The following is an 18,408-nucleotide window of genomic DNA, read 5'->3' as shown; positions in this document are numbered from 1 at the left end:
AAATAATCAAAGATGTTTATGTTCAGAAGTCAAACACAAAATGAAAACAATGTGATTAATAGTAATAATGAAACATCTGTTTACTCCATTCACAGCTCCATACAACAATATTAATATTTTGAGGTCATTTCAGTTAAATCATTTGAACATAAATGGAAATTATTGATGTTTTTTGATGAGCAGTAAAGCAGTCCTGACGTTAAACTGCAGCCACTGCAGCATCATCTTCTAATCAGCATTTACTCATGGTGTGTTCTGTGTTCATTTAGAAGCTGGAATTCTGATTTCCAGGCTGGAAAAATGAAGTGAACAGTCTGTCTGCATGTTGGGATATCTACTAGATTTTTAAAGCTTGAGGTTTTCTATATAATCTGTCCCTGCTTTTAACTTCACGACAACGTCACCCCTGATGTGACATGTTCCTCGGTCTTCATGATGCTGCTTTCTTACCAATGTTCTCTCACAAAACCTCCGACTCCTTTACAACACATCTGAATTTATACTGAGGTTAATCTACACGTAGAATGAGTCTCTCTGCTAGTTATGTGACTTCTGAAGGTTGCGCTGAATTTTATTTAGTACCAGCAGGGGTGAAAGTAAGGGGGTACGGTAGGGTACTGCGTACCCCTAAAAGATTTAGTGGGATACGCAATACCTGCAAGAGAGGGGAGCGGCTGACTGCTGTATAAAATCAATGGGTTCTCTGTGCAGCCGTGAAAGCACCCACTAATCAGCCGTGACTACTTAGTTTTTCAAGAACAATCTAAAACACGACTTCATCAGTTAATAACTTTTTTCCCATTTCATACTGTTTCTGAACTGTTCGTGCTTTGCTAGAGCAGCGGTACAACATGTCGATCGCGGAAGGTTTTGAGTCGATCTCGGCATTAGGTGACAAACTGACCGCAGCCAGGATGCTGAGACCAGCACATCCTCCTCTGACTCGCTTAAAATGTTCGTAACTTTATTAAAGTACAAAAAAATCAATAAAACATGTTCAAATTAATGACCCAACAACAATAATAATCTCAGTAACTAGAAAATTCCTGCAGAAATTTTACAGGACATGCCAAAGTGTGCCCGTCGGCTTAGACCCAGCGTTATGATGCTAAAAATTTGCATTAACGCTAAAGAAAGCTGCAATGTAGTCAATAACGTGTAGAGAGGCAGAAGCATGTTGACTAAGCTGTACTTGTACCATTCATTATGCTAAAATTAATGCATAACCTACAATTAGCCAATATGCTAATGCTAGCCTAATTGCTGGCAGTAGCATGTGGAGCAACACGACCATGTTGTTTTAATTTTACTTGCTCCATTCAGTATACTAAACATGTCTAATTAATGAGAAAATTAGCTAACAGCTAACTTTAGGTAAAAGGCTAGTGCTAATGCACTGCCTTGCTGTACAAGGCAGTGCACTAGTCAAGGGCAGTAAAATGCTAACATTAGACGGACATTAACCCGTCGGACATTATCACTGCTCTCCCTATGCGTTGCTAATGGCATGCCCCTAATTATTGTTTCAACAAGGTGTTGCGCAATTCTGTGCGATTCGGTTCCATTACCAAAATAACTAGCAGAGCAGGAGTTTAAAATTAACTAATCAACCACCGCTGTGTTCAGGTTAGCGCTTATTAATGATCGCAAAATAAATATCAAGCCTGCAAACCTAATATCGTAAAGGACTGAATGTTTTTAGAGTAATCTCTGGTCGGCTTGTGGAGCGCAGGAGGTTGCCATGGCAACAGGTCTGCTTAAATGACAAAGAGACGGAGAGTAAAAATGTGTAGTTTAGAGTAGTTTAGAGTTGATCACCTGTTCGGGTTGTTTTACCTTTTCTTGGCCCATCACAGCCACTGTAATTTCTGAACGTTCAATAAAAGACAAACTTGGACTAATTACTCGTTCTTTGTGAGTATACGTCATTTACAACAAACATCAAGCATGGTAAATATGTATTTAACAAACAAATGGCTTCTACCACGATAATTATGTGAAATTAAATGAATTGTCTAATATAAAAAAATAGTTTGGTGCTGTCGGGCTCAGAGTCTGAGAGGCTTTTTTCTTTATCAAACAATATTTTTTTTGCCTCTTATTTAGTGGAAATATTGATGTTGATGAGATTTTCTCCAAAACAATAACCTTTTTCAACCTTTATAGCTTCACTGTTGAAAATGAGAAGCTAACATTCACAAATGACAGTGAAATAAAATCCAGTAAAACATCTGGTTTGAGGTGATTCCTCTGGAACCTGTTGGAGGAAAAATATCCCAATTCAGAAGATGAGTTTTAACCTAACAGAGCTCTGTGGTTCCTCCTGTCAATATGAGAGTCAGGGTGAGGAGGCGCCATGTTAGGAAGAGAAGTGGAAGCTGCAGGATCTTCAGAACAAACAGGTCATGATGCTAGGCTACTGATTATCTCTCTATCTGGACACAGGATCAATAGAACCAGTTTAAAAGCTAAAATGAATGGTTATATGCCAGACATGGAAAACTGGGATGCATCCATGCCATGATGTTCAGAGTTTAGGTCTCATGGCATCTCAAGGTGTCAACATTGCAGCCAGGGGGTTGAGGGAAATACAGCTTTATTTTGTAGCAATTCAAGAGGTACCAGCTTTTATCACTTCCCAAAAATTTAATCAGCACAGAAACTCCAAAGCACAAAGATATATATATATATATATATATATATATATATATATATATATATATATATATATATATATTTTTTTTTTTTTTTATGGTACCCCCAAGAATTTAAAACTACTTTCACCCCGAGTACCAGTCAAAGTGAAGGAGCTGAATCAAAATTCCCTTCTCTGATCATTTTTCCTTTGATTGCAAAATTGTATGCATCTTTGTCTTGGTCTATTTCCAAAAATCTCAGTAATGTTGATTGTAAAGGTAAAATTGTGAAAAATATCAAGGGATCTGAGTGCTTTTGCAAGATACTCACGAAATGATGTTCAGAGAGGCTTTATCTCAGCCGTTCCACCATTATGTCCCAGGCTGATTCTGCAGGCAGCAGACAAGGGGAATCCTCCACTGAGCAGTACTGCCACCGTCAGAGTCCAGGTGGTGGACGTCAACGACAACAGCCCTGCCATCCCACCCATGGAGCCCGTCTATATATATGAAAGTTAGTGTAATCCTTCACAGCGGATCCTTCGAAGCATTTTTTTTCATTGTAGAGTAGAACTGGAAAAGGATTCCACCTGTTATAAGTTTTTTTTTCTCTCCTTAGATCTACCAGCAGGTTATGTGGTCACCCAGGTGACTGCGAATGATGTGGACCTCGGTTCAACCATCACCTACAGTTTTTTAAACAGCAACATCACCAGCAACCCCTTCGCTATTGACCGCTATACGGGTGTGATCACGCTGACCCGACCTCTGGACTACGAGGCGGTGACAGAGTTCACTCTGACAGTGTCTGCGTCGGACTCGCTCCATCAAACCAGTGGACAGGTCAAAGTTCACGTTTTGGATGCCAACGACAACAGTCCGGTCTTCACACGGGTCTCCTACCAGGTACAAATAAAAGACCAATAATTCAAGAGGCAAAACAGGTTCATGATTTACAAATGTGAATTATAACTCTGCTATGAGATTTTATTACAAATCTTCATTCCTAGCTAACGACGTTTTGCACTCAATATAAACTATAACTGATTCTCCAAAAAATCAAAATCACAGAAAGCAGCAATTAATTTATACACTGCCTGTTATTGGCCTCTTGATGTTTTCCTTTTCACCCCACTTTTCCTGATTGCTTCACTTCAACCTCCAATGAAAACTTTGGTCTTGACTTTAGAAAACTGTCCAGTGAATTAATCAGAGTTATACAACTCACCATAGTTACATGAACATTCAGTGTCATGACCACAAATTTATTATAGTTATTGATGTTGTCATAGTATTGTCACAATATTATTATGTTTAGCTTTAAGATGAGATCAGTTGTGTCAGTGAGATAATCTGTATAAAACAAGATATAATAAAATAAAATCCAAATAAAAATAAATCAATTTAAGCTATGGAAGTAATTACAAGTCGACGTTCTGCACTGCTTAAAACACCTACAAGTGTTCTGTTTTAAAATGACTGCTGATAGTTTCTGTCCTAGCACTACGTTTACAGACACCAGTACATTTTGCTCCAGACCTGCAAAACTAGAGTTGTTTTCCACGTACAGCTAAACCATATTGTCTTAGTTTGTCTTTTGTAATGTAACCAATGACATTGTAATATGTTTTATACTTGAAATTAGTTTTGTCTCCTTGTTTGAAGATCTGGAAATGATGCTAGGTTTATATTTTAATGGCAAACTTTAAACAGAAACTCAGACGTTTTGTAAATCCTGATTTTTTTGTTCCAGGTGGAAGTGTCAGAGCTGGTCTCAGCTGACACTTTAGTTGTGAATGTTGCTGCTACTGACAGAGATTCTGGTCTCAATGGGAAGATCAGTTACAGACTCCTTTCTTCTCCTCTTCATGCCTTCTACATCCAGAAAGATAATGGTAAAAAGGAGATTATTAGTGTGTGTGTCTGTTTATATTGTACTATTTGGCAGTTAAATTTTTGTATTTGTCAAGGAAATTATTTTCTAGCAAATGTTTTTGTTTTTTTTCTCTCCTCATTCAGCACCAAAGTTTACTAAGAGTTTGACTGCTGCCAGCAACAGTGTTTATATGTCCAAAGCTTGTGTAAATTATTGAGCCAGAAAAATGAGAGAGCATAAAGTAGCTGTGAGGCTATCGAGTCTCAGAAAATCTATAGCTTTGGTCTTGTGCCACTTTAAAAATATATAAAATAAGCTAAAAGTGAACCATTTCTCATCAGTCTGGCGTGTCTTTATTAAATAAAGAGAGGATTTATCCTTCTGTATTATGTTTCAGCCCTAAATTCAATATGCAGTGAAAATTATATGCATTCATTTGTGGAGAGGACCATGACAGGAAATGTGCATGAACACTAAGTAAAGGTTTATGACTACAATCCAAAAACGTAACACAGCCTTTCTGTGGCTCCGGGACTTTTTGTCTTTCTGTGTTCCTCAGTGGACAGTTCTGCTCCACTTGCTCATCATGGACAGAAGTTTAAGTGGCAGTGAAGTGGAATAAGAAATTGTTTGGTGAAACTCTTTGATGCCATCCAAGAAGAAAATTGCTCCTGCAGTCCGCATGTGATATTCATTTAGAAAGTTTTTCTCAGGACATGAGGTTGTTCTGCTGCATCTAATGACTTCTGCAACTTTGATGCAACTCCAGCAACACACGGCCTTACAATACCATCGTCATTCATGCAAAGCAAAATGAACCCAGTGATAATTTGCGTATTTGGTTAAATCAGACAGTGAATCAGTTTTTAATGTTGGTGATTTTTCTCCCGTGAGAGCAAGTATGAGACTTCTGCTACTACTAGCTAGAGTTAGCTATTTTACTAAATATCAAACATCATAGTGATAATCCGTAGTATGCTCTCAGATAACACAGTATGGAAACACAAAGACCAGCCAGAGTTTGAAGAAAGAGAAGCAACAGCCAATGTTTGAACCGACCTACTACTTCACTCTGTTGCTGAATGTGGCCACAACCCCACAAGACGTTATACATGTTTATTATGAATGCAGATAGCAAATGGAAAGGAAAAACACTTCATACTTTTGCTGGCTTAAAAAACTTAGTTTTTTTCTCTAACTCATAAAGAAAAACATTGTACAGCAATAGTTTTCAACTCAATGCCCACGCTACGACTTTTTGAATTTTTTTGTTAATTGTTTGATAAATTATACTAGACAAGTAGAACCAGAATAAAATCTGTTTAATAATACACACTTTCTAATTACAGGTTCTATTTTCACCAACAAGCCGTTAAAAACCATCACAAACAGCAACATGCTCCATCTTCTGGTTGAGGCGAGAGATGAGGGTGAACCCGTTCGATCCACAGTCACCTCTGTGGCCCTGGTGCTTGTAGATGCAAACGACCATAAACCTTTGTTTCACCAGGATGTTTACACACTCACCACTGCTGAAGATACACCCCCAGAAACCACGCTGCTCACAATTTCTGCACAGGATGAAGATTGGAGCCCAGAAAACACTCATTTGGACTACGCCATCGTCGGCGGAAATGAAGAAAAGCGATTCTGTTTAGAAGTGAAAAAGATTCCCTTTGAAAATCAAATGAAAAATGTCGGACGGCTGGTTTTGTGTAATGCCTTGGACCGTGAGACAACTGAGTATTATGAATTGACAGTTAGCGTTTCTGATCGAGGAACGCCTCCCCTGAACAGCTCATCGATCATTAAAGTGACTGTTACTGACTGCAATGACAATGCTCCGGTCTTCTCCAGTGCAGAGTACCACGCAGAGGTGAGTGAAAGCAGCCAGATAGGAACCAGCTTGGTCCACATTAGTGCTCTGGATCCTGATCTTGGTGTCAATGGCCTTGTGCATTATGAAATTATTTCTGGGAACAGTAAAGGTCACCTCAAGCTGGACCCCCAGTCTGGTATTTTGATGGTCAACCAATCACTTGATTATGAGGAGCATTTAAGGTATATCCTCACCATCAGAGCTACCGATGGGGGCCAGGCATCAGAAAACCAAAACATGGCTTTTGCAGTCATCTTTGTTAATGTTCTGGATGAGAATGACAACACTCCATTCTTCATGTTCCCCTCAGTTACCTGCTCAGTGCTGGAAAACCTCCCAGCATTCACCCATACATGTTCTGTTCATGCTGTTGACAAAGACTCTGGGCCCTATGGCCTGCTGACCTACTCAATTCTGTCCTCTTGCTTCATGGACTATGGCAGTGGAAGCCCAGAGAGGAAGGAGGCCTTTGCCATTGATGCCCTTACTGGTGACATTCACACCAGACAAACATTTGACTATGAACGTGAGAGTGAGTACTGCTTTGTAGTGGAGGCCAAAGACAAAGGTGACAAATCAGCTACGGTTAGAGTCCAAGTAGCCATTAAGGGAGTGGATGAGTTCAGTCCCATCTTCACTCAGAAGCAGTACCACTTCCTTCTTCCAGAAAATCCCAACACCGGGAAGACAGTCGGTTTTGTGATGGCAATGGACCATGATGGAGGAGTGGACGGGCTGGTAGAGTACTCGCTTTTGACTCCATCTCCATTTTTTTCAATTAACAAAACAATTGGAGCTATCTTTGTGTCCGGTCCCGTGTATCGCAGAAGAATCAGCCATGCAAGTGAGGATCTGGTGGAACTGGTCGTGTCTGCAGGTAGTCCCAGACTGGGTTCCAGAACAACAACTTGCTTAGTTTTTGTCAATATCTCCAGCTCAGCCGAAGCACTTATTGGGGTTCAGCTTGGTTCCCACATATTTAGTCTGAGTGTGTCGCTGCTTTTGTTCCTCTTTGTCCTAGTTATCTTTGTGGGCTTGATTCTCAGATGTAAAGTTAAAGAAGCTGTCCTGAAAAAGGCCTCTGCCATTGCTGCACAGTTGAACCATGGTACTGACTCATCCGGTGAATCAAACAGCCAGATGCACAGAAACGTTTCCTTGCAGGAGTTAACGCAAGTCGAAGGTTTTGTTGCAAAGAGAGACGTCTCTAACCCATACACCCAGTCAGATTCAAGTGGCCGTGGATCAGCAGAGGGTGAGACAGCTGAGGATCAGGAAATCAAGTGGATCAATGAGTTTCCCTGTTATAAAAGAGAGAAAGTCAACAAGCTTACCACAGTGATCCCCAACTCCACCATACCAGTTGATAAGATCTCCTGCCACTCTATTGACGTAGGGCCAGAACATATTTTAACTCTTACTAAATGTTTAGCACAGGGCATAGCAAGCACAGAAAGTCTCAACCATTTCCAAGAAGAGGGAGGAGGGGAGGGATTACTGCCTGCAATACTTAGAGTTAAAGATTTAGAGGATTCCATGGGGGCAAGAGGGTATGCCCCTCTCTCCAAGGCTCAAGCTTCTGCAGATTCTCTGACTTCACTGGTGTGCCTTGAAGAGCCACTGGAGGGTAGCTACAGCTGGGACTTCCTTTTAGACTGGGAACCACGCTTTCACTCTCTGGCTGCTGTGTTCACTGATATAGGTATGCTTCCTGATGAGGAGCTTCAAGGAGGCCATGAGGACTTTGCTACAGAGTCAAGTTCTCTCATGTACCCTCCGCCTCTCATAACCGGAGTGGCTCAGCCAGGCATTCGGACTGTTCCTCCGAGAAAACCTGGACGAGTACCAACACTGAGGAGGAAGCCTTCCTACCCTAAATATGCTTATTCTCCATTAGCCAGGAACACAGGACTCACCCCATCAGCTATGACACCCACTTTCACCCCATCACTGTCTTCTCTCACCATTAGGACCCCCAGCTCCTCACCAGTTGTCTCGGACACAGGAGTTGGAGGGATTAGACTCGACTCAGGGCCCCATACTGCAAGTCTTTTGGAGGCTGAAATCCAAGTGTAGGCATGAACCATTTTAAATGTAACAATGAATCCAGTGCTCCATAGATCACTTGAAATATTCTGGAGATATACTGCACAGTTAGTTATTGACATTTTAAAATGTGCCTGACCATTTGTCCAGCATCATCCAAATGCCTGTTATCTATAAAAGTTCTTCTTAGACCAAAAGTGGATTCCACGAGCCACACAACATTTTTATGATGCAGTGAAGAAAGCGCAATCTAATCCCTTCCAGTGTAAACGTGCATGCAGCTCGGTGGCACCTGCACACTTTGACTAAGCCCGCACTGCCAAAAGACCCAGGATATCTATCAAAGTGCTCCGGATTGTCCCACAATGCTCTTTAAAATATAGCATCTCACCACATTTCCTGACCCTTATTTAATTTTCTGTCTCGCTATAGCATGGGCACTTTTGTTTTGTTTTTTTTTTACTTATAGGATAACAGATCCATCATCATAATTTTTTTTTCATGGCAGATAATTTTTTTCATAATTTTTTTTTCATGGCAGATTTCATGGCAGACTTTTTTTATTTGTTTTAAAAAGTCTGGTGTTTAAAACTGTTTACTCCTACTGTTATAGCAAGCTCAGCACATGCTACCTTTGGTCTAAAATTTTTGATTTGAGTTAACATCTTGGAATTTGAATAATTTCTTTCTTCCATGGCAGCTGCCTCTTTCTGGCCGCAGAACCTTATTATTTTGAATCCAGCTGTTGTTGCGAGTCTGGCCTGAAGGGGGAGATACTGACGACAGGGATTTAGTTAACATTTTAAATTGTTTTCAGGACAGATCAATAGTAAATATGAACTTATATATTTAAAAAGTCTGAAATAAACCTGCTTTTCATCACATTCTTTAAAAATCCACAATTTAAATACAACCATATGGTCATTTTAACCAATTATTGAATGTTTTACACAAACATTCAGAAAATGAAACACTTTTTGTTGCTGTTCTACAGTTATGTTTTTATGAAAAGCAAAGAAAAACAAACAAAAAAAACAAAGAAAAGCAACATACTTTGTAATTATGTCTCTCTCTCTCTCTCTCTCTCTCTCTCTCTCTCTCTCTCTCTCTCTCTCTCTTTCTAATCAGAAAAATTGCCTCCTTCATGTTTTAATAAACTCTACCCAAGGGCAGTGAAAGAGTTGATGTCATCAAATGACACCTGTCATATCAAAGTACACATTATACAGATTTAAGAGTGAGATTTTATTTTATAGTCACTATTCATAAACCAAATTCAGATTTTTGCTCATGAATAGTAATGGTCTGTTTGTTTCTCTGCTGTTTGTGTGTGCTGACCAAACAGCACTCATTTCTGTACATTATCATTTTTTTGTCAATACCCAGCACTTTATGTACAATGTGTAGATACTTTTTGACTTTGAATATTAACACATTTTCTAAGAAATTTCTAATAAAGATTCTTAATAAGTGAGGTGGATGTGGTCAATGGTTGTTTTTAGCCATTTAAAACAAGTCAAACTAGAAATATTTACATCAGTGAGATAGAGCCTCATTTTACCAGACTACTTTTTTGTTCAGAACAAGCTTAATTTAGCCTGCTAGAAGTTCCAATCTGTCAAAAAAAATTGGGTCATTATCACTTGATATGAAGTCATGCTATTCACTCATATTAAAGAAGAAACAAAACTATTTCATGTTGAAGCAAGATCTATGTATCTATGTTAGAACAAGATCTATGTATTATTTTGTGTCATGCTGAAACACTTAACTAGACGTAATGAAAATTCATGAAAGTGGAACTGGGCATCCCTCCAAACAAAGAAAAACAACAACTACGTTTACCACGTTTTTGTGGTAAAGCACAAAAACGTGCTTTACCACAAGCACGTTTTTGTGGTAAAGCAAATTGAAAACGGTCAGAAATTATTCACTTAATTGTGGAGTTTAGGTAGCTTAATGCATATCCCAGTTTTATTTCACAATACCTGTTTTCCTGTTTGTGAAGCTGATATCCTTGTATCATTATAGAAAAAACAAAAAATGTCATACGCTATTAAAAAAACATAAAACATTCAAATTAGTTAAACATTTAAAGCTATGAGTCAAATTTACACTAATCACAAATATGGCAGAAATTGCAGCAAACGTCTACAACACAAGAAAAAGAAAGGAGAAATATTTTAAATGGGGAATGACAGGACCAACGTTACAAATAATACATGAAGACTTCTGTTAATGACATATTGGGTCAGACAGTGTGGCACATAAAACAAAAAGTCTCCTGGCTTGTCCCGATGTACTACATCCTTCATCTTCAGTGTTTCAATTATTTCATTCTGAACTGCAAAGACTTCATCTGGGGGAGAATATCTTCCTGGTTGGTGCATTGCTGTAAAGAAAAACCTTGCAAACAATAGATTCTCTGTAGAAAATCCAGATATCTCTGAGCCACAAACCTTCTAGTAAAACTCAAGTTCATAATGTTTTGTGTTGTGGAATTTATCCAACAATTGAAGAATGAGTTGGACAATTGCAAAATTACATGGATAGCTCAAGATTGGAAAGATGTCAAAATCATCTGTGTCATTTTGAATTTCATCTTGTGAGTTTTCTTCTGATGATGAATCCTCAAATATTTCTTCATATTTGTCACAATTTCCTTGCTGTCACATCTTGGTTTCACATCCAGGTACTTCATGTTTTTGGGAAGACTGGTAAAGAGACTGTTTTGTAATGTCTGTGTTGACAAAGAGTTAGCTCTGGTTGTTAAAGTAACTCACTCAACCTTTGAGCAAGCAAACATATCCAGGTCCATTTGGTCATGAGGAACATTAACACTTTCAAAAACAACAAAGTCTCCTGATGCCTTTACTGTTAAAATCCAGAGTTGTGATTTTGACGGTAACTTTTTCATCCTTAGAGGAATCTTCCATGTTCTTTTGGTCTTCAGGGTTTAATGTCCAAACCAAAGTATTTTGATCTCTCGTCCTCAGAGCTCTCTACTAAAATGTCTTTGCATCTTATGCTGTATCCTAGCAACTTTTCAACTCCATTCGTAACAAGAAATCCAAAATCCTCTTGACTTGATGAACAGTTAAAATGGTTTGTAAAGTCAGTTTGAAGTCGTCTCTCTGGAATCGATCTACCTCCAACCAAGTTGAAAAGCAAACTGAGAATTCTTGTATTCTTGTATCTCCTTGAACTGTTATGACATCATCAATGAGAACATAGAGGTTTCATCACATGATGATGCCAAACAACCTGTCAGGTTCTTGTTTTTTTAGTTGATATGGAAACACAAGGAGCTATGAATGGGGTAAGATAACTGTCAATTAAAAATGCATGGGTAGACATCTAAATTAGTTTAGTCAACAAATGTGTATAATTTTTGTAAGTGTCCTGTTTTTCAACTCATACATGTAAAAATCTGAATTTTTATTAGAATACTTGTAAACAAATAAATGAAAAGTATTTTTGAAAGGATTTATAAATAGATTAAGTATTTTTTCCAGAGGTTAGACTCACATCAGCTTGATCTTTTGAATTGTGGGTGAGAAGGATCCTCTTAACCCTCTGATGTGTAAGTGGGTCTTTTTTGAGCAAGTGAGGTCATTTTTATGCAATATTTTTGTATTGAAAAGTTTTCATCATTTCACGTTCCAGGTATTCTACAAATATTTAAAAATTGAAAAAATGAAAATATTTCAAATATGAACAAATTTTTGTGTAGAATAAAACTAGTAGGAAATATATATAAAAAATTAATATTACATATTAAATATTTTCTATTTTATTAGAAAATCTGTTATTTGTGTATGTATACACATTCTTTGCTTCCTTTTCATAATACCTGTTCTTTGATCACATAAATAAGTAAATCTGCTGATAACATGGCAGCAACAGGATGCATTTAGGCATCTAGAAGAGGTGAAGATGATTTCCTGAAGTTCAAACTGTGAACATCAGATGGAAGAATGGGGATCTAAGTGACCTTGATCATGGCACAGTAATTGGTGTGTGAGTGTGTCTGAAGCTGCTAATCGAGTGTCATTTTTTTCTCAAAATCATATGTCCGCCTTCCAGACAATGCTCAGAAAAAGTAAAATTTCAAAGAACGGTTTTTGTGTGATAAAAAATACTTTTTTGATGTCCAGTCAAAGAAGGGAAAACAGACAGAAAGGCAAAGCAGCTACCCAAATAATTATTCATTACAACCAAGCATATACACCATCCACATCAGGGGACCCTGTCAGATCAAATGAAAATAAAGCAAACAAGCCTGCAATTTGTAGCTGTAGGAGTCCTTTACTTAGCAGTATGTACTTTGTCAAAAACAAACATGCGGTTTTTACTTGTCGAAGTTTGAGTATGTGTTTGACAAACGTGTCTGTCTGAGGATTATCAGCATCCAGGCTGTGGAGAGGCAGATGATCTCTACAGACAAACCTCAACGAACTGAAACAGTTGGATTTCTATCAAATACTTTATGTAGCTGCCAGGAAGGCTGCTGTAACATTAGAGCAAAAGTAATGTTCCATTGTTTTTAACATGCTGCAGATATTCTATATGAAATTTGTTTCATCAAAAGAATTTTTTTTTAAATCCAAACAGTGCAGTACAACTTATTGGAAGGAAAAAATAGACTCTTGTTTCATCACCTTGTTTTTAGTGAATTGTGGAGTGCGGAAGTTGAAGCACTGAAGGAATTTCATTTACATCCGAAATGTGTTGCATATGAAACCTCAGCCTGGGTAACAGCTGATTGGTAAATTGTTAGAAAACTGTCTTCAGTATCCCGAGTAGACCTCAAGCTTTTCATTTTGAAAAATGCAAAGTTTAATTTAATATAATTAGAGCGGTTTGATGTTAGTTTTATTGCTTTTCTTGCCAAATACAACTTTGTAAGTTTATGGCACACGATTATAAATTCCATCTGTTGCTGTTAGAGCAGAGTGACTGTTCTGAAGCTCTCTTATATGAAAGATGGTGGAGATTATGGGTTGAATAGAGATGGAGAAAAATGAAAACAATATGCTGGAAGAAATTATGCAACTTCAAAGGATATTTTCTCCATGTTTTACACACATTAATCTCTCTGAGGTAAGGAAAACAACGTTTATTTTCATTTCACCAGCAGAAGTTTATTATTGTGCAAACGATTAAATTCCCTTCCAAAAATGTTGCTTCATTTTATAATGACTTGCCTTGATGAGCATGTGTGCAGCATAAAAAAAACATCCATAACTAAGCATTGTTTTTGGCCTTTTGAGATGTTAGTAGAAAATCCATCCCAACACGAGCCTCGGAAAAATGTTGTCATGATGCGATGTCACAGCTGCCGAAGTCGTTCCCAAGCCCCCACAGCGAAAATCTCATTTTATTCTTATTCAATCTGTCATTGTGGTGGTCTTGATTTACTGCAATACATATTGTGAGCCAATCAAACAGAGGATGTTTCATATTAATCCTACAGACATTTTCATGAAACACATTAAAAGAATGGTTCCTTCTTATGAGGCAGACGTACCATAATCATTCAGTCATAACCATATGGTTTGACACTTCACTGTGTCCTTTACACACGTTTTTGTTTTTTTATCTTTTTTACAACATTTAAATAACTCATTGAAGTATTAGAATGAGGGTAAAGCTTGTTTCCTGTTCTTGACACAAGATCCACAAAAACTCCCTCAACAACATTTTGTTAGTATGCTGTTTTATTAGACCAGGCTGTAATAATTGCACTGCAATGATGCCAAAGTCCAAACTAAACAGACCAAAGAGGCCTGCTGTTCATCAGCGTTTCATGAAGCCAAATTCAACTGAGGAATATGATTCCTTTACCGTATAGCATTTCTTCTCCCTCCGGCCTTACGTTTTTCATAATTTTCTTCTATTAAAAATATGAAATGTAATTACATTTAACTCAGTTTTAATAAAAGGCTAAATTCCTGTATAACATAGATTAATTACATGTAAAGGTAACACTTTATCTGACAGGGTGTGCATAAGACTGACATAGCACGTCATGAACATGAAGGAGTCTTTATGAATGTCTGACTGTTGTCATGAAGTGTCATTCGGTAAATAATGACAATTTTAATGCAACGTTTTTATTTCTGTTCATTTAGATGATTATGGCTTACAGCTAATTTTAAAAAAAGCTTGACGATGCAAACAGTCACTGACCCTCTCCACAAGGAAAATACAGTAAAGAACAGAAAAAGCCAGCTGTTTACAAAGTGCTGTATTCAAACCTATGAATCAGTTACTTCATAACAATTATATCAGAATTCATTCACTTAAATATAGACTGGAATCAAATTTAGAAGATCAAGCGATACCAATTCAATCTGAAGGAATTGAATTGGTATTGCGTGACAGAGAGAAAAGGCAACAGTTATAAAGTGTTGTTTGACTTGACGTTCTTTGGCACTCAGACCTCGGCAGAAGAGGCAAATACAGTGAACCGACACAAGATCCACCAGGAGCCTGAATGAGCAGATCAGGGCCAGGGTTAGGGTCTTCTTCCCTCCAGGGTCCAGACATGGATGTTGGAGCAGAGACCAAAAAGGAGGGAATCCTGGAGAAGGGCAAAAGGGGAGATGGGACAGAGATGGGTTGAATCACAGCAGGGAAGCAGGTGGATCCACGGATGATGATTACAGATTCCTGAGTGATGATGGACTGCAAGCGGGAGGCAACTGGATGATGCAGGTAGACTGGAGGCAGTCTCCCTGTTTGAATTTACATTCCACGCTTCAATAAGTGAAAAATTGTGTGTATGAGAAAACAAGATGACTGCATTGAACCTTTATGTCAATGCAGTCGCTCATCCTAAGCAAGTACAGGACGACAGTGGAGAGGAAAACTCTGCCTCTAGCTGGAAGAAATGTCCAGCAAAACCAGGCTCAGAGTGAACAGTCCTCTGCCTTCAAAGGACAGAAAAGAAGATTCCAACACACAGAGAGACACCAGATTCATAGCAACTCTGTAGGAAAGAACAACAGAGAGACCAGCTAGCGGCAGCAAGGACAGCAAATATAGCAGATAGCGGGGAAGAGGTCAGCATAGCTTTACCAGAGACTGACACAGAACTGTGAGCTGGTTATATTTGGCTACTATGGGAATGTTTGTGATTAGAAAAAGACTCAATTGTTCATGGATTAGGGCTGCACAGTGGTGCAGTTGGTAGAGCTGTTGCCTTGCAGCAAGAGTTCGATTCCCGGCTCCGATCTTTCTGCATGGAGTTTGCATGTTCTCCCTGTGCATGCGTGGATTTTCTCCGGGTGCTCCGGTTTCCTCCCACAGTCCAAAAACATGACTGTCAGGTTAATTGTTCGTGTGTGTGTGTGTGTGTGTGTGTGTGTGTGTGTGTGTGTGTGTGTGTGTGTGCGTTGGTAAATGTGGTTTAGCAGGACATTTCGTCAGAATACACACAACACTAGCAGGACATTTTGAATTAACGGGACAGGAGCGGTGTCCTGCTAATTTTGACAAAAATCTAAAAGCGTAGAAAGGTTTCTATTGGTCTAATAACCCCAAAAATGCAAAAAAAACGAGATGTCCGGTTAATACACATAAACCTGATTTTGTGTATAATCTGTGTATCACCACAGCGCCCCCTATGGCAGGTTTGTGTAATAGCAGGACCTCATGAATATTCACACAACCTCTCATTCTGATTGGTTGTCTGCCGGAAGGTCCTGCTAATTACTACAGTGTCTTTCTAATTCACGTGTCGCTGTTTACACACATGAATTGTGTGTAAATTGCCAACTCTTACACTGGGGATGAGATGGCAATATGATTACTCTGTGCTATAAGACTGAATATTTTATAAAGGTTAGTTGGATGCCTAAACCCAACCTTGGAATGTATGTGGCACCTAAAAATATACAGAAATTAATATATATTTTGATCAAATTTTGTTTAATTAAAATATTATGAATAATAAATGTGTGGAATAAGTGCATGGATTAAAATAAATATAAACCATAATAAAGCAATTTTTTCACCAAACTATTCCACTGCTAACAGTTTGTTGATTCTGGTCTGCTCTGCATCCCCAGAACCAAGCATTTTGAAGCAGAATTTAGCTTCAATGTACCACAAATCTTGAATAAACTTCCAGAAAACTGCAACACAGTTGAATTCCTTTAAATCAAGGCTAAAACCACACCAATTTACAGTTGTTTCTGAATCTTAATCATTGGTAGATGTATCAATACATTTTATGTATATGATTTTAATTTTGATTTTACTTTGAATTTAATTTCTTTGTTTTCTTTTTATGGTAAATGTATGTTATTTTTATGACTTTTTAGTTCTTTGATGTAAAGCACTTTGGCCTTGTGGCTGAAATATGCTATACAAATAAAATTGACTTGTCAGCAGTTTTCAGATCTTGCCAAAGAATCTCTGCTGAGTTTATGTCTAGACTTTGACTTTGCCATTCTAACACATAAATATGTTTTTATTTAAACCATTCCATTGTAGATCTGGCTTTATGTTTAGGGTAGTTGTCCTTCTGGAATGTGAACCTCTGCCCCAGCCTCAAGTCTTTTGCAGACTCCAGGTTCAGGTGTGTTCAGGTTTTCTTCCAAGATTACCCTGTATTTGGCTTAGTCCATCTTACAATCAACTCTAACAATTTTCCCTGTCCCTGAAGAAAAGAAGCACCCTCAGAGCAAGATTCTGGCACCACCATGTTTGTCAGTGGGGAAGGTGTGTTCAGATTGATGTGCAGTGTTTGTTCTCCACCACAAATAGTGCTTTGCTTTTTTGCCAAAAAGTTCATTTTGGTCTTGTCTCATCATTTTTGCTGTATCCCAATATGGCTTTTGGCAAACTGCAACTTCTCATAGTTATAGGGACTTCTTATAGTTTTCTTTATACCATGGCTTTTCTATTGCCACTCTTCCATAAAACCACATTTTTGCAGTGCATGACTAATAGTTTATACTGTGGACAGATTCCCCCACCTGAGGTGTGGATATCTCTGCATTTCATCCAGATCCACCATGAGCCTCTTGGCTGTATCTCTGATCAGTGCTCTTCTTGCTCAGCCTGTAAGTTTAGGTGGATGACCTTTTCTTGGTAGGTTCACAGCTGTGTGATTTGCTCTTTCCATTTCCAGATGATTAATAGAACAGTACTCTGTGAGATGGCCTAAGCCTGCTTTAAGCTTCTCCACAACTTTATCCCTGTCCTGTCTGGTGTGTTCCTTGGACTTCATGCTGTTTGTTCCCCAATATTCTCTTAGCCAACTTTTGTGGCAGTCATAGAGGAGTTGAATTTTTACCATTAGCAGTCAACTTCTGAAGACAATTGGTTGCATTCAGGGGACGGGGGCTGAATACTGGACTTTTAGCTTTTATTTTCCATAAAATTCTGTGAAAATATATTTGCAGTTGTGACAAAATATGGAAAAGTTCAAGGGCTATGGATACTTTTGCAAGCCACTGTACTTACAAATAGTAAGGCAAGTCCAATGACAGAAACAAGGTCCAGACAATCAACAGGTATGCACTGACAGCTCCATTTGACAAAGTCTTAGACTGAACCACAGCACAGAGGCAGTATTCATGATGGCACATAAGCAGGTCCCTAGAACCAGAGCAATAACGACCCAGATTTGTAATACCAAGCAAGATATTCAGTGAATGCTATGCAATGAGTCCCCTGAGACAATCTAGTAGCTAACACCAGGATGCAAGATGGTAGCATGATAAGAATACATGGAACGCCACAACCAAGTACCCAGAATAGTGTGAAGAAACATCTGAAGGGAATATAACCTTGAACACACCTCTTTAAAATGGGAAATGCCACACAAGGTGGTAGAAAACGAACAAGCTAAGATTCTGTGGGCCTTCCATATACAGGAAGACAAAACAGGAAAAGCAAACCAACTGAACATGGTGATCATTGAGCAGCAGAGCAAAGCAGTTGTTATGATGTAGCTA

General features: G+C 38.5%; 1 protein-coding gene across 1 annotated transcript in view; it reads left to right on the top strand.

Moving 5' to 3' along the window:
• The window catches only part of dchs2 (dachsous cadherin-related 2), a 33,684-nt gene extending 22,007 nt beyond the window's left edge, over nt 1–11,677 (top strand). Inside the window, exons 17-20 of the mRNA XM_081610921.1 lie at nt 3,020–3,150; nt 3,256–3,542; nt 4,390–4,531; nt 5,862–11,677. Of these exons, the coding sequence (XP_081467047.1) occupies nt 3,020–3,150; nt 3,256–3,542; nt 4,390–4,531; nt 5,862–8,467 (3,166 nt within the window). The 3' untranslated portion in view covers nt 8,468–11,677. The remainder of the gene's footprint in view (nt 1–3,019; nt 3,151–3,255; nt 3,543–4,389; nt 4,532–5,861) is intronic.
• The last annotated feature ends 6,731 nt before the right edge of the window (nt 11,678–18,408 follow it).

This window comes from Poecilia reticulata, chromosome 1 (assembly GCF_904066995.2).
Source record: "Poecilia reticulata chromosome 1, P_reticulata-male-v2, whole genome shotgun sequence".
NCBI classification, from domain to species: domain Eukaryota; kingdom Metazoa; phylum Chordata; class Actinopteri; order Cyprinodontiformes; family Poeciliidae; genus Poecilia; species Poecilia reticulata.
The sequence above is the reverse complement of the archived record's forward strand: the minus strand, read 5'-3'. Positions and strand labels throughout refer to the sequence as shown.